General features: G+C 43.1%; 1 protein-coding gene across 1 annotated transcript; it reads right to left on the bottom strand.

Annotated features, from left to right (window-relative positions):
• Positions 1-2,125: 2,125 nt before the first annotated feature.
• On the bottom strand, positions 2,126-11,964 carry bnip3 (BCL2 interacting protein 3). Its single transcript, XM_066663915.1, has 6 exons — positions 11,578-11,964; positions 9,254-9,422; positions 8,568-8,646; positions 8,297-8,403; positions 6,984-7,133; positions 2,126-4,841 (listed from the first exon to the last, which is right to left on the bottom strand). The coding sequence occupies exons 1-6, from the start codon at positions 11,630-11,632 to the stop codon at positions 4,796-4,798; spliced, it is 606 nt and encodes a 201-aa protein (XP_066520012.1). The 5' UTR covers positions 11,633-11,964; the 3' UTR covers positions 2,126-4,795.
• Positions 11,965-14,964: the final 3,000 nt, after the last annotated feature.

Below are 14,964 nucleotides of genomic sequence, written 5' to 3'. Positions count from 1 at the left end.
GAAGCCGCAGCCTTTTTTCTGTTCTCCTAAAGAAAGAGTTCGCCCATTTTTCTTTCACGCATAGCTGAGGGAAATGAAATCTTGAATTACTAACAACTCATCATCATGAGGAGGGAGGGTACCATTTAACACCCTCACCACCTCACCCCTTCAGAAACCAGGAGGAGGCCAACACCCACCACCACTTTAGCCGACAAAAAGCACTCAATTCGGAGGCCAAATCAGTTTCTCCGCAGTCACAAGCATGTTCTTTATTCTTGTTTCAGTCTGAGCCTTAGTTTTCCTTTATTTCATTATTATTTTTTATTTTGTCGACCAAAGTTACGGGTCACACCCGAGGAAGAGTGCACCATCGTCTCACCATCAGACCCACAGCTACTTTGTCGCCTGAAAGCCCAGGCCTTCTGGATTTTTCTTTTTTTTTTTGGGGCTTGCTGATGCCTGTCAACATTCCTTCCCTGGCCTCATTCGCAGGTCTTGGTGTTTTACATTTTAAGCAATTAACGCAGGTCTCGGTTTAGGTCAGTGGACAGATATTACAATATATTTTTTTTTTTTTCCTTTTCTCATTTTGTTTATTTCTCATGCATAGTAACATCTACTCACTGACTGTGTCTATATATACCCACACCGTCTTGGTGTCAAACCACTTAATAAAAGTAACAAAACTACAAAGAAAAAGCGTTTTTTACATTGAGCAGGTGTGTATGGGGTTTTAATTTTTCTGTTCTGTATTTTTGCATGTGATCTGCATTTTTATGTGGATTGGAGCGCCAGTAAAGAAATGTGAAGTCAACCTGCTGATCTCTTGCCAGCTACTTAAAGGAGAAATCCACCTATGTGCCAGTTTACCTTCATCGTCTTCAGTCACCTGCAAACTATGTGGTAAACGGAAACTTATTCTTCAACCACTGCGTTGTAATCCTTGGTAGAGCCTCTGCCGTTTTCACCACTTTGCCAGTGAGTCCATGAGAGAGAAAGCCTTGGGGCACCTTGTGGCAAGGAGGACACTCTGAGCGAGAAGGTTTTACCTGGGCAATAATTCAAGACGGCTGAGGAGGGCAAGCAGAAACTGATGTTTAGGTGGAAAACCCTCTGTAAGCAGCTGGTTAAACGGTTCTCAGTAAAGTACTACTTGAAGCTGCAGTTGCACAGTTGAGGACATTTGGCCACTGTTAGTGTCAGTATTGCCGTTGAATCTCCAAAGTCCAGGTTTGGACCTACAATAACTGTTTTTAAAAAGGGACGCTGCAGCCTTAAGACTAGAGTGGAGACTCCCGTAATGATTCTCCGTAATTAAACATTCAACGTTATTGTTAACATACAATCCTTATCCCTCCCACCACCGTTTATCACCATCCATTATTTCAGTCCATCGTTGCGTGTAACTGCTGCTACAGTGTGGCTTCGTATTCGGACACTACTAATAAAGACATCTTGTGATGAGAAACCTAGAACACTTTGAAAAATCAGAGTCGAATCCAGTGCCTCTTCTGAAACACACAAAAAACTGGCTTTTCTCCTGTCAGAGCGGCCCCTGTGCGGATTTGAGCTGGGTTTTTTTGCCCAAATTGCTCAGTAAAAGCAGCAAGACCCATAACATTTGTGCATTAGCTCAAATCCTTCGCAGTCTCAAGTCCAGACGTAGGTTTGTCAGAGACGAGGAGCAAGGGTTGAGCGCTGCTAGGTGACAGGCAGCGAAAAACTTTGTGATCAAAAAAGTAAAAAATAAAAAAAAAAGGAAAAAAAAAAAATCAAGTAACGGTTGGAAAAAGTACAAAGCTGTATAGTTGATTGTGACGCTCTAAATTTGGGAACACTACAGGTCAAAGGGCGTACTCCTCTCCGGCCTCGTTCCTTGTTAAATAATGATGATGCTAACATTGTGGAAGTGTACACTTGTTTGATTATTTTTGACCAAAGTTAAATAAATTTTAATTGTGTTTACCTGAGTTCGAGATGCTGCTCGATACTTCTTCTTACGCCTGGTTTATGAACGACGGTCTTTTTCTCTTCAGTCAGTGAAACAACCGGTTTCCCGGACGCAGATGAAGCTTAAACCTAGTCCAAGACGAGGATTAATCCCTGTCCAGGAAATGACTCAAAGCAGCACAAGGAAACTGGTCACATTTATTTATTGAGTCCCACTTCAAATACAAAACCAGAGGAACTGCCACATAACACTGAACACTTCTACAGACCACAAAACATGCACAAAAATTACACAGGGATTCCCTTTGTCTCCTTGCCTTATTTCCAGTGAACAGTCATTAGCAGCTAAGGCAATCTACAACTTCTTTATTATTATATACATTTTTAATTTAGTTTAAGAAGATTCAGAAGCTTCAGAGAAGACTCTATTTTGATTCTGTACCATACAATATAAGGCAAACTTAGAGGAATCTACCTATGAGAAGAAAAACGGGCCGCTTTAGTGCAGACCTTGTGCAAAGGAAGGTGGCTGATTTGGTGAGATACAGTTTTTGCTTCTTACCGTTGTGTATTAAACTTGAATTGTCAAATGATTTGTTTCTCTAGAGGAATGCCACAGATTTCTTTTTCAATATTTCTTCATAATATTTATAGCTTTGACATAAACATTAAAATGTATTAGATATTCATGCAGAATACTGTAAGGATAAAGACCTGCCCCAGTTTCTATTACTAATAATAACTGCTAAGACAGCTCAGAATACTTGTAAGTTTAGAGTTTGTATCAAGTCCCCCTCCATTTTTAATCAAATGTATAACGTAGGCGTGACTCTGTGATATTTCTGTGCTAGAAAACAATGTGAAATGAGGGGTACATGCATTGGCTGAGTGTTTCTAGCTTGAAGCGCTATCAGCTGCAGGTCAGTGGTGTAGAGATGCATCTAAAACACTTTACAGATTTTTTTTTTTTATTCCTTTTAACCTGATTCTAAATCTGTCATTTGTGAAATGAGGGGAGTTAAGTGAAGACCAGAGGGAGACTAGAAAGCCGTCCGAGTTTCCCTCTGGATAACTGTCCCGATCTTAACTTAATGATGCAGAAATGTAGTGAAACTGCTGGACTTCCCCTTTAACACCGTCTCACGACTTTCACTGAAGAATGAGTGTTTTCCTCTACAGGGGTTGGGCCTTTAATGCTACACTGAACATTTACTTCTGGCCACTTTACTGACACATTTACCGCTTACCTGAGTCAAATATCACAACAACGAAAAGTTCCTTTTAACCTCACAATCACGTGTCAAAGTATTTGGTGAAGATTCTAGATCTGCTGATCTACCTACGTGTGCCGTACTGAATTCCCTACAGCGCTCTGTACACATCCCGTCTTTCTGTTAAATCCTGGTCATTCCCAGCCCAGCAGCGTAGTTATTAACTGACCCTGGATCAGCCTTAACTCCTGTTTTCCTGTGGATGGTCCTGAAGAGCAACCTTCAAACATTTATTTACAAACTCCCTGAAGACCATTTCACACAGCAGGATTTCTGCGTTAGCGGGATACCTTTCAAACACCATTGGTCTATTATTTGGACATGTGCACTCCTCTTTCACAGCTGTAGTGTCTTGAATATGTTACGCAACACGATTCTGGTCGTTTATACAATATTTAGTTCTGACCGAGTAATCCTATTGGACAATGGATGTCCCATGAACCTTGCTGTTGTTGTTGTATAAAAGACACAGGGACTTCCACTTTACGGGAGTGTTCTATTAACTGCTAGCACTAATCACACGAGAGGGTGACTCTACATCAGCAGCAGAGACTTTGGGGTTCAGGCGGGTTACAGTCTTGTTCAGATAAATGTGTTTGACACACAGCTGCTCCCTGCATCAATGTAGACCTACACCAAGTAACACCAGGGTGCAGGAATGGGGTTGTTTTGCATGTCAACAGTCCAGTGTCGGTCCGACTGTTTGAATGATTACTGTGCACTAATACTATAATAAAAAAGGTCATACTTTTACTGAGTATTAACAATATGAGGATTAGAGTATCTGTGCAGAACAGCACTCCCGCTAGTGATAGTGCTTCAGGCGAATGTGAATTACTGATAATAGACCGAGATCATTAACAGTGTGTTGATATGCTCCTAATAATCACATTTTAAACATATATTCACAGAACTCACCAACTGCTCAGTGGGCTCCATTTTCAAGTGAGTTTCAAGTCACTGAGTGACTGATGGTCCAAGGAAGATGCAACTCTAGGGATGCACTGATCATATCTTCTGATTTATTCGATATTTGTGAAGATATGTGAATAATTATCGCTTTGAATTCTCACTCTGTCTGATGCTCAGATTTGTTCAGAGCTACAGATCTGTTGCTACGTTGTGTATCCCTTGTCACGCCGTCCCAAACAGAGTAGTAGTAGTAGTGGTCATTCTTTCTGGACTACGGTCTTGACTAGAAAACCTGTTTTGTAAAGCACTCTCCCCTAAAACATCTTGGTTTTCGTACCCGTGTACTTTAACATCCTTTCTGGTCACGTTAATGGTGTTTCTTTTTTTAAAGAGAGTCTAAATATCTGCACAGGAAAAGACAAAAGGATGGAGCACATGAACACGACACTGCCTTCAAACCCAAAATGGCTTCCCTCTCAGAATGACAGTGCACACTCGCAGAGGAACTACGGGAAAGAGCTGGAGGAATACACCAGGGGCGACAACGGCAGTGCGGCACATGGCCAGTAAGAGGAAACGGCTCACGTGACCCTGACCTATTTGTATTTACTGAAACACAGATTCAAGAGAAAGCAGCAGAGATGGTGAAGGTGCGGATATGAGATTAGGTTTGGATTCTCTCAGAATGTGCTGTGGGAGGTGGGGATGCGCCTTCCAATGTACACCCTGAAACATGAGAGGGGAAAAAAACAAAAACAGATGAGGTCAAGACATATAGCGGTTGCCAGTACCAATGAGAAGTGGTGTTCATTAATATGGAAATGTGCATCATTTATAGTACAAAGACTTTCCAAAACAGTGCTATCTCTGGTCAAGGTTGTTATGATTTCAGGGGAAAGGTACACGCTGTAAAACAATAACGTCATTTTTCAACTCTGAACACTGTGGAAGCATCTCTGCCCTTTGATGAACATTTAAAAAGAACAGGAGAATTTACATGACAATGTTATCTTGTATCTTCAGCTATCATCAAAAGATTAGCTTCTATTATCAGTGACTAAGGCGAGCTCTATTAGGAATATGGTACTCTCAAGTCCACCCTTAATCCTTACATATTTGTTTATATTGCTACAGCTACTTATAAACATGAAAGAAATAACAGTGTAAAGGGAGACTTTGTTGTCATTAGCTGTTTGGCTGTATCTCATTGCAGCTTATTCACTACGGAGCAGCAGGTAGGTGTCGCAGTCACACAGCTCCAGGGACCTGGAGGTTGTGGGTTCGATTCCTGCCTCAGGTGACTGTCTGTGAGGTGTGTTCTCCCTGTGTCTGCGTGGGATTCCTCCGGTTGACTGTCTGTGAGGAGTGTGGTGTGTTCTCTCTGTGTCTGCGTGGGATTCCTCCGGGTGACTGTCTGTGAGGAGTGTGGTGTGTTCTCTCTGTGTCTGCGTGGGTTTCCTCCGGGTGACTGTCTGTGAGGAGTGTGGTGTGTTCTCCCTTTGTCTGCGTGGGTTTCCTCCGGGTGACTGTCTGTGAGGAGTGTGGTGTGTTCTCCCTTTGTCTGCGTGGGTTTCCTCCGGGTGACTGTCTGTGAGGAGTGTGGTGTGTTATCTCTGTGTCTGCGTGGGTTTCCTCCGGGTGACTGTCTGTGAGGAGTGTGGTGTGTTCTCTATGTGTCTGCGTGGGTTTCCTCCGGGTGACTGTCTGTGAGGAGTGTGGTGTGTTCTCTCTGTGTCTGCGTGGGTTTCCTCCAGGTGACTGTCTGTGAGGAGTGTGGTGTGTTCTCCCTGTGTCTGCGTGGGTTTCCTCCGGGTGACTGTCTGTGAGGAGTGTGGTGTGTTCCCGCTGTGTCTGCGTGGGTTTCCTCCGGGTGACTGTCTGTGAGGAGTGTGGTGTGTTCTCCCTGTGTCTGCGTGGGTTTCCTCCGGGTGACTGTCTGTGAGGAGTGTGGTGTGTTCCCGCTGTGTCTGCGTGGGTTTCCTCCGGGTGACTGTCTGTGAGGAGTTGGTGTTTTCTCCCTGTGTCTGTGTGGGTTTCCTCCGGGTGACTGTCTGTGAGGAGTGTGGTGTGTTCTCCCTGTGTCTGTGTGGGTTTCCCGCCTTGCGCCCAATGATTCCAGGTAGGCTCTGGACCCACCGCAACCCTGAACTGGATAAGGGCTTACAGATGTCTGTAACTGGTGTGTCCAGAGCCTACCCGGAATCACTGGGTGCAAGGCGGGAACACATCATGGGGCGTCAGTCTCTTGTACACATTCACACCTATGGGCACTTTTGAGTCGACAATCCATGGACCATGGGAGGCAACCAAAGCACCCGGAGAGAACATACCAAACTCCTCAGACAGTCACCTGGAGCTGATATTTAAACAAAATAGAATCCATTGATTTTCTCCAGATGTAATGCAAGAGCCCGGCTGTTCCTAGAGCTCATGTTTTTCAGAGAAAGGCTCAGGTACTTGTGCTTTGCTTTCCATGCCAGCTTTAGGAAGGCTATTAATTTGCAGCCAGGGCACTATCCCCTCTGTACTGGGAACTGCCGTGTCATGCTCGAAACAGCCAGTGTGCATTCCATCACGTCCTCTACCCATGCTTAGGAGAGGGTTAAATATAGTACAGTAAACCTAACCCCTCTATGTGTTAATGTTATACTGTACAGATAGTTAATCCATTACATGGAACAGAATTCAATAACAACTGTTCCCTACATGTGGGCGACTGGGTTTCACTCCCCCACTCAGGCAACCACTCTAAACTAAGATGACTTACTAAGCAAGAATACGTTCTCATACATTGTCAGTAACTGTAACTCTTCCATTAACACTTGTCATTTCAGAAACAAGATTGTGTATGTGGTCACTTGCGCTTACCCAAGCCCCACAGCGAGGATGTGGGAGATGACAAGAGACGGGAGGAAGACTTTGAGGAACTCAGCTGAGAAGATCCCTCCCTTCTTCATCACGCTGGTGTTCCTGATGCTCAGAGAGCTGGAGCGTTTGGGTTGCTTCAGTAGGAATTCTCTGGAAAGGAGAGGACCACAGCAAATCCATTTGCTTCACTCTGACTCAAAACAGTTGAGCAATACAGTGTTTTCCAGAGTGTTGCTCGTTAATAATGTAGTATCGCCTTTGGACAAAAGCTTAATTTAAAACATTTACACAATGTAAAACGTATCTAGTGCTTTTAAATACAGCATAAATGTTATTTATTTATCTTAAATTTATGTTAAATAATTAGAACCTAAATAATCTGAATCCATTTTTCATTCTGTTAATATTTCACAGCAGATGGAGTGATATATAAGGTCTGAGGTCTTAGGTCAACATGCCACAAGGATAAAAACCCACAGCAGCATTGTTTTGACATATTTGGTACAAATCAAAATCAAATCAAATCAAATTTATTTGTATAGCGCCTTTTACAACTGACGTTGTCACAAAGCAGCTTCACAGTTTCAAAACAGAACATTTAAATCAAAGCCCAAATTCAATTCTATATCAGTCTTTCCCCTAATTCCAAAATCACGCATCTAACCAATAGTTAAGTATCTCCAACAGTGTTGTAATTCTTTGTGTGCAAAACTGCATGTAGAACACAACACATTTCCATTTCGCGACAGATATTTCCCTCAGTGTAAAAGTTAGCTTAGCGGTTAGCTTCCTTTTCTCTGAGGGGAAAATCTACCGCCATTTTAATCCTTACATGTAGAGTACGGATACCAACACAGGACAAACGTGATCTCATTGTGAACCTCTCAAAACCACTGAATGTGGTAGCAACTGTCTCGTTTGACTGTCACAAGCAGGGGAGGTGGCCGAAGTTAGGGGGCGCTAATTAGCAGCTACTTAAAGAAAAGCGTTTTTATCTAAAAACATATTTCCTTTCAAGATCAAGCAAGTCTTGGACATTAATCTACACATATATGACTCCTGAAAAATGTTGATTTGAGTGAGTAAAGTACTATTTATTTACAGTTAGGTAAGATTTCCAATATTGTAATTAAAGTGGCCGGAACTTGGGCTAACTACGCTAGCATTCTAAGTTTGAGCAGTGTCACTTATGTATATTATGAATCATCTCACAATGCTAAACCATGTAGATGCAGTACATGTTTTGAAGTGTTTATTTCATTTTAACTGAATTATGTACATTTAAACTACGCATGTTTGAATGCTTGATTTACTTTGGTGGTACGTTTTCCAGCCGGCTGGACCAGTCCCATATCCAGTCAGCGTTCTTCTTCATCAGGTTGTCCACCTCTCTTCTCCTCTCCAGATAGTCCTCCTCCGACTACAACCAAGACAGTTAAGGTTAGCAGTTGTCGCTTCATATTGAGAAATCCAAGAATATAGGAGTCTAATTTCAGCTCTGCTTTGTGAAGTTATCAATATCAACCTGTAGTTAAACTCCACCGCTGGTTTAAGAAAGAGGTCACTCAATGCTACTCATTATACCTGTGAGCTGTTCTTTTCTCCCGAGCTGTGGACCTCTGAGCCTCGGCACAAGTGCAAAGGTGTCTGGGATCTCGGAGGACTGTGGAGGTAAATGTACAAAGACAGTGTGTTTCAAATAAAAAAATAAACAAAAAATACAGTACATTACAGTCTTAAAATCAAGGGGTAGGGGGGGTTGGTTCCCTACCCTCCTATACAAGTTACACAGTGCGGTTTCTAAAGTGCAGAGCCCACAGCAGCAATGACATAGGCTCTATTCTCCCTATTTCAGGTCAGTGGAGCATCACAATTACTTTAAAGTTCATATTTTAAGGTAAAAATATTACCCAATTTTCCTTTAACACCATTTGAAAACACCACATGCCATTAATGATATGGAATACACTGACGCTCATTTTTATATTTTACCTTCTCCTATAAAGTTCCATACATACAAAAAGAGGCAGTAGTGATAACCATGACCTCTTACAGTAGGTAAATCTACTTCAAACTACAGAAACATCTATAAATGCTTATCCAGCAAACATCTTAAAGCCTGCTTTAGTCATTTCACCCGTGAAAGTGTTATGAAAACTAATGGATTAAGTCTTTTTACAGTTTAATGCAGGTTTGTCAGTTGTTAGTAAATTATTAATCCACTTATAACCAGGCTGAAATGGCATGGTTTTAAAAAGGTACCCACTGACCTATCACAGGGCAGGCTCCCTCTAGAGCTGCTCCGTCCAGACTCATGCTGAGCGTCCAGCAGCATCTTCTCCATGTCTCCACTGGGAGCCGTGCTAGCAGCCTGCTCCTCCGGCCCTGCTTTAGGGGCTCCTCCACCTCCGTTATTGAAGTGCAGCTCCACCCAGGAGCCTTGGATCAAAAGAACAGAGACTCAGAAACTGTACCATGAACACGGTGCTGCCTCAGGTGTTTTCAGGCTAATTTTAGTGTCCTCAGCCTCAGCCTAGTTAATCATTCACAGCACAAACACATGGGTCTCTATATCTTGCCATCTGAAAAGTGTTCACTCCGTGGCACTACCAGTGGAGGCATTAAAAACAAGATAACCGCTGGAGTCTTGAGCTTTGTAAAGGGGAACATGCCTACGCTTTAAACTGGGAGATCCCTTTCTTAAAAGGGATGGCATTAAAGATGTCGTCTAGTTCTTGTGGTGACAATACATTCTTCCATAAGGAATCTGATCTAACTTGTTATAACAGGTCTAGGGAAGTTATTATTCCTGTTATGACATGTTTCTCACTTCAGTTTCCAAGGTCTGTGATAACAGGTTTAATCTGTTTATATGCAAATCTATCATAGTGGGTACAGAACAGCTGTTTCACGCCAGGCCTGAGATCATAATCATAAAGGATTATACCATGTCCTGGTGTGATGTCTATTTCCCTGTCGTGAAATGAGACGGAATGGCAAACATAAATCAGTTATAACAGCTTATAAAAGGCCGTGACATGTCTACAGAGGCTATAAACAGAGGTAACGTCATGTATATGTCTACTGAGGTCTGAGTCGAATGCCATTGTACGTCATAACACTATAACACACTAGCACTCACAACATAGCGGTCTTGTATCTCCATGGGCTTCACAGGCGGTGCCCCATGCCTAATGCACGAGGATCATTCCCCACTGCGAGAATGTATCTGAAACAGAAAATCTCCCCAAACTACTCCCGAGTTTCTCTGGAGTTCATACGTGAAAGAGGACATTCTCAAGACATGTCTGTGGGCATTGAGAAAGTTTCTGTAAGTCAGGGGAGGTATTCCACAAAGCAGGGCTACTCAGTTTAGCTAAGGGACATTTCTACTGGAAAATCCTCAACCGTGAGCTTAAGCTTGCTAACCACCCAGGTCTGTAAGAGGGTTATGGCCTGTCATGACAGGCTCCATGCCAGGGTGACTCCACAATCCTGGACAGGGGCCAGGGGTCAGGCTCAAGTGGTTTACAGCTGTCAGATCAGGAGGATGAGTTTGAGATACAAACAACCTTCTTTAAACCCCTAAATAGCGCGTGATCACTTAGTATTTTGTCCTCGGCATAAGGTCGTTTGTTTATCCCGCTCGAGAGCCAATGGAATCAGCGCACTTGGGCGGCCCCGCCCGTTTATTGTGACGTCACCGGCCGAAGCGTCCACGTGAATGGGGGGCGGGTTTATTTATATATTTATTTCGGTCCCCTGTTGTTGTTGTTATTGTTCTTGGATTTGGCAGGACTCCCTCTCTCTCTCTCTCTCTCTCAAATCAAGGGATTACAGGCAATCCCTTCCACGTGTGACACTGTTAAGGATAAGCAGGAAAAGAAAAAGAAAAACAAGAATAAAACGGTCCTTTGACCTATTTATGGATCTGATTCAGCACTGGGTATATTTTATTGACGACTGCGTCACGCCATGCGGACCTCTGACACTGCAGCTGTGCAAACCTCTGGAACACCATTAACAAACGACGGCCACACGCGTATACAATATACACACGTTCACACGCCCAATAAACCTGCTTTTGTCGCAGTGTTAGCTCTCACATTAGGGGGGTATCCTGGTTAATATGTAACTGTCCTACATTCTGGGTGCCTCTATATACACACCCCATACCCAGTAAATAAGGAACGTCCCTGGACGTTCAAAATAGGTCTAAACGGTCAATGGACCGTTTAATGGACGTCCAAAATGCATCTTAATATGTTAGTCAAGTGGTGACCAATCGATAACGTCAATGGACGTCCAAAATACGTCTAATAGTCGTCTTTTCAATGTAGGTGTCTGGACGTCTTCTCAACTTTTCATTTTCAACCTTAAGAGAACGTTGATTAGACGGCAGTCATTACGTTATTTCAACGTTGAATCAACGGCTAAATGTTTACTGGGTAGACAACAAGGAAACAAGAGCCCCAGCAGCAATAAGCCCTGGTTCAAGCCAAGTCCATAAAGATGACGAATAAAGCCTCGTTATTTACTCACAGTCAGTGCTGTTTACACATGCAAAGTCCACCGACAGCCTTTAGTGTTGTACCTTGCAGGTTCTCCTCGGAGACGTTCTGCTTTTCCGTTGTTTCCGTGGACATCATGAAGTGGCCTCGCGGGAACTAGGCTGAAATCACGGGGACGGAGCGGAGCTGGGAGGCTCTCCGAGGCGCATGGGACACTTCAGTCCTAAACACAGCACTCCTCCGGGGCAGACGCGAGCTCCGTGTCCCTCCGCACACGCACACGTGGCTTCGTATGATTGAGCACAATACACGCGCAAAGCAGTGGATGAGCCTCAGTGCTGACGCGCTGCTCACTTTGACCAATGAAACTGCAGCTCAGCGCCCAAACAGGCTCGGCCTCAAATGGCTTCCTTCTCAATCACACACACACACACACACACACACACATGAATCCAGTGTTATCGGATTCTGAAGGGCTATGTCCTGGTCTCTGGTAACACTGGGATCTGTCTCAAAGATTGATTCCAACCTGTAGAACCAGCTGGACCCAGTTTTGGAGTTCAGATGCCCTCTCATGGTCCAAACGCCCTCTAGAGCCTCTTATTGGCAGTTTATCTGCAGCTGGTTCACAGAGGCTCCGATGTGCACTTTCCCTGATTTTACTTTATATTTGATGGAGAAACCTGGACAAACGTGTAACGGTTTATATCTGCACCAGCCACAACCTTATGACATCCTGGTTTCTACACTGTGTCCATTTTATCAGCTCCACTGACCACACAAGAGCACTTAGTAGTTCAACAATCACAGGCTGTAGTCCATCTACTGCTCAGGCCCACCACAGAGCAGGTATGGTTCGGGTGGCGGTAGAAACAAATGAGGTCTTGGGGTCGTAGGTGTACTTCTACAGTAGGTGTATTTCAGTTAAATACGGATTAGACATGTATTAAAGGTTTAAAAGTGTTTTCTTCATGTGGTTGTGTGTGTGTGTGTGTGTGTGTGTGTAGCATATAATCTTAATTCAAAGTTTAAACATTCTCCTGCGCCTTTGTAATTTTTTTCAACAAAAATTGAGAAGTTTGAAAATGTTGAGCGAGAATAATTCATCACTGAATTCAGGAGTGTTTGAATGTTGAATTACGCGTTAAACAAAGGTGTACAAAGAAGTTTGAAAGCATTTAATACTTTCCTTAGCTCTTGAAAATGATTTTATATCTTGTTTTTCAAAGAGAAACTGAAATACTTTATTAAAAAATTAAAGAAATTGAGTGAGAGCTATTTCCTGCTTCACTCAGATGTTCACAACTAAGCCATTTTCTCTTCTTTGTCTCACAGCTAAATGGTAAACACTGATCCTGGGTCTGTGTGTGCTCTGTCTGGAGAGTGTGACTGTTGTGATTTCTGCAAACCACCAGATGTCACTGTTTTAGGCCTTTAAATCTTCTGGCCAATCAGGATGAAGCTTCAAAACAGCCTCCACCTGTCTGTGACTTGATTGATTACTAATTGGGGTCAGCTGTGGTGTCTCGGTTCGGTTCAGTAGTTGATTGATGTACAATTTTTCACTAGCTCTTTCTGAATTGTTTTTAGTTTCATTGTAGATTTGTAGTTTTCTGTTATGACGAAATGTTCTGTTTTTGTTTGGTTTTATTCTGTGGAATCTGTTGGGTTCTGTTTGGAGACTTCCAGGTCTTTGTTGTTTGAAAGGGCTTTTATTTTACCCCAGGTCCACAAAAAGATGACGACGAGAATGGGATGCTGAGTTGTGGCCTTTCAGCTTCAGACGGCTCCTGCATTCGAACTCTTGCTTAAAGCCGGCCAATAGAAGGGTTGCACCTGTTAGCCTCATTACTGTATGCAGTATTGTGTTGATGATTGTGTTGGAAAGAGTTTTCTCCGTTCTAAATTGGTAAACTACAGTAATAGAAATAAAGGAAATAAAAGGGAACAATGAAGTAAAAGAGTAAAAAGGAACAGATGTAATAGAAGGAAAGGAAAAGTTGAAGTATAAGTGTAGAATAGCTTAATTAGTAGCTAGTAACAATGTGTTGGCCACTGTGTAAAAGTAAGCTTTGAGTTATTGTGGAATTGGAATATATTGAAAATAGTGGGCGGCACGGTGGCGCAGCAGGTTAGTGTCGCAGTCACACAGCTCCAAGGACCTGGAGGTTGTGGGTTCAATTCACGCTCCAGATGACTGTCTGTGAGGAGTGTGGTGTGTTCTCTCTGTGTCTGCGTGGGTTTCCTCCGGGTGCTCCGGTTTCCTCCCACAGTCCAAAAACACACGTTGGTAGGTGGATTGGTGACTCAAAAGTGTCCGTAGGTGTGAGTGTGTGAGTGAATGTGTGTGTCTGTGTTGCCCTGTGAAGGACTGGCGCCCCCTCCAGGGTGTATTCACGCCTTGCGCCCAATGATTCCAGGTAGGCTCTGGACCCACCGCGACCCTGAACTGGATAAGCGCTTACAGATAATGAATGAATGAATGCATTTGGTTAATTTATATAAGGTTAAAAGTGAAGGAATATAAGGGAAATAGAAGAGAAATTAGGTAATAGAAGAGGAAAATAAATAATAGTGAGTTAAAGGGATGCTGTCTGTGTGAGTGTCTCTCACCCCTCCCTATGTTTGTGAGTGCAGGTGGGGAATAGCCACCCCTCCTCCCTTCTTTTGGTCCATCATGAGAATGTGTGTGTGCAGAGCTGGTCTGGGTCCTTGCTCTGTAAAGAGCCATAAACTATCTGTGGGAGTGTTTAGAGAAAGTGAGGAAAAGGACACCTCTGTCCAGAGAGAGAAAGAGTGAAGAAAGTGGGGAAATGTGATGAAGAATGAGAGGTTTAGAAATTAATAGAGAAAGAAGTTTGTAGTGGTAAAATCTATGAGCTTCGTTCAAGGACAGTTATTGTGAATGATTTCATGAACCTCTAAATAAGAGGGCTTTGGTTATTTATAATAGAAATGAGCCTTGAACAGAAGACGTTTTTAAATTAAAAGCTTTCTGGGAGACAGTAAATTAAGAAAAAAAAAGATCACGGGTCTAAGTTCCCCTCATTTTGACGAAGCCTCGAGATTTTACACTTTGAAAAGGGGGGGTCTCCTCTGACAAATGTGTAAGGCCTAGGTTTCACTCTTGAAAAAGATAGAGACGGCAGGACTTTGATTTGTGACGTACTGATAAAAGCCACATTGATTTGGTTTAAATAGAAAATAATAGTTATTTGCACAAATTAAAAATATAAATGAATAAATATATGACGTATAGTGCTGTGCAGGGGTTTGGGCTCCTGAGATTGTGGGAGGTTGTGGGTTCGATTCCCGCTCCGGGTGACTGTCTGTGAGGAGTGTGGTGTGTTCTCCCTGTGTCTGTGTGGGTTTCCTCCGGGTGACTGTCTGTGAGGAGTATGGTGTGTTCTCCCTGTGTCCGCGTGGGTTTCCTCCGGGTGACTGTCTGTGAGGAGTGTGGTGTGTTCTCC

This window comes from Hoplias malabaricus, chromosome 3, assembly GCF_029633855.1.
Source record: "Hoplias malabaricus isolate fHopMal1 chromosome 3, fHopMal1.hap1, whole genome shotgun sequence".
In the NCBI taxonomy this organism is placed as follows: Eukaryota; Metazoa; Chordata; class Actinopteri; order Characiformes; family Erythrinidae; genus Hoplias; species Hoplias malabaricus.
The sequence above is the reverse complement of the archived record's forward strand: the minus strand, read 5'-3'. Positions and strand labels throughout refer to the sequence as shown.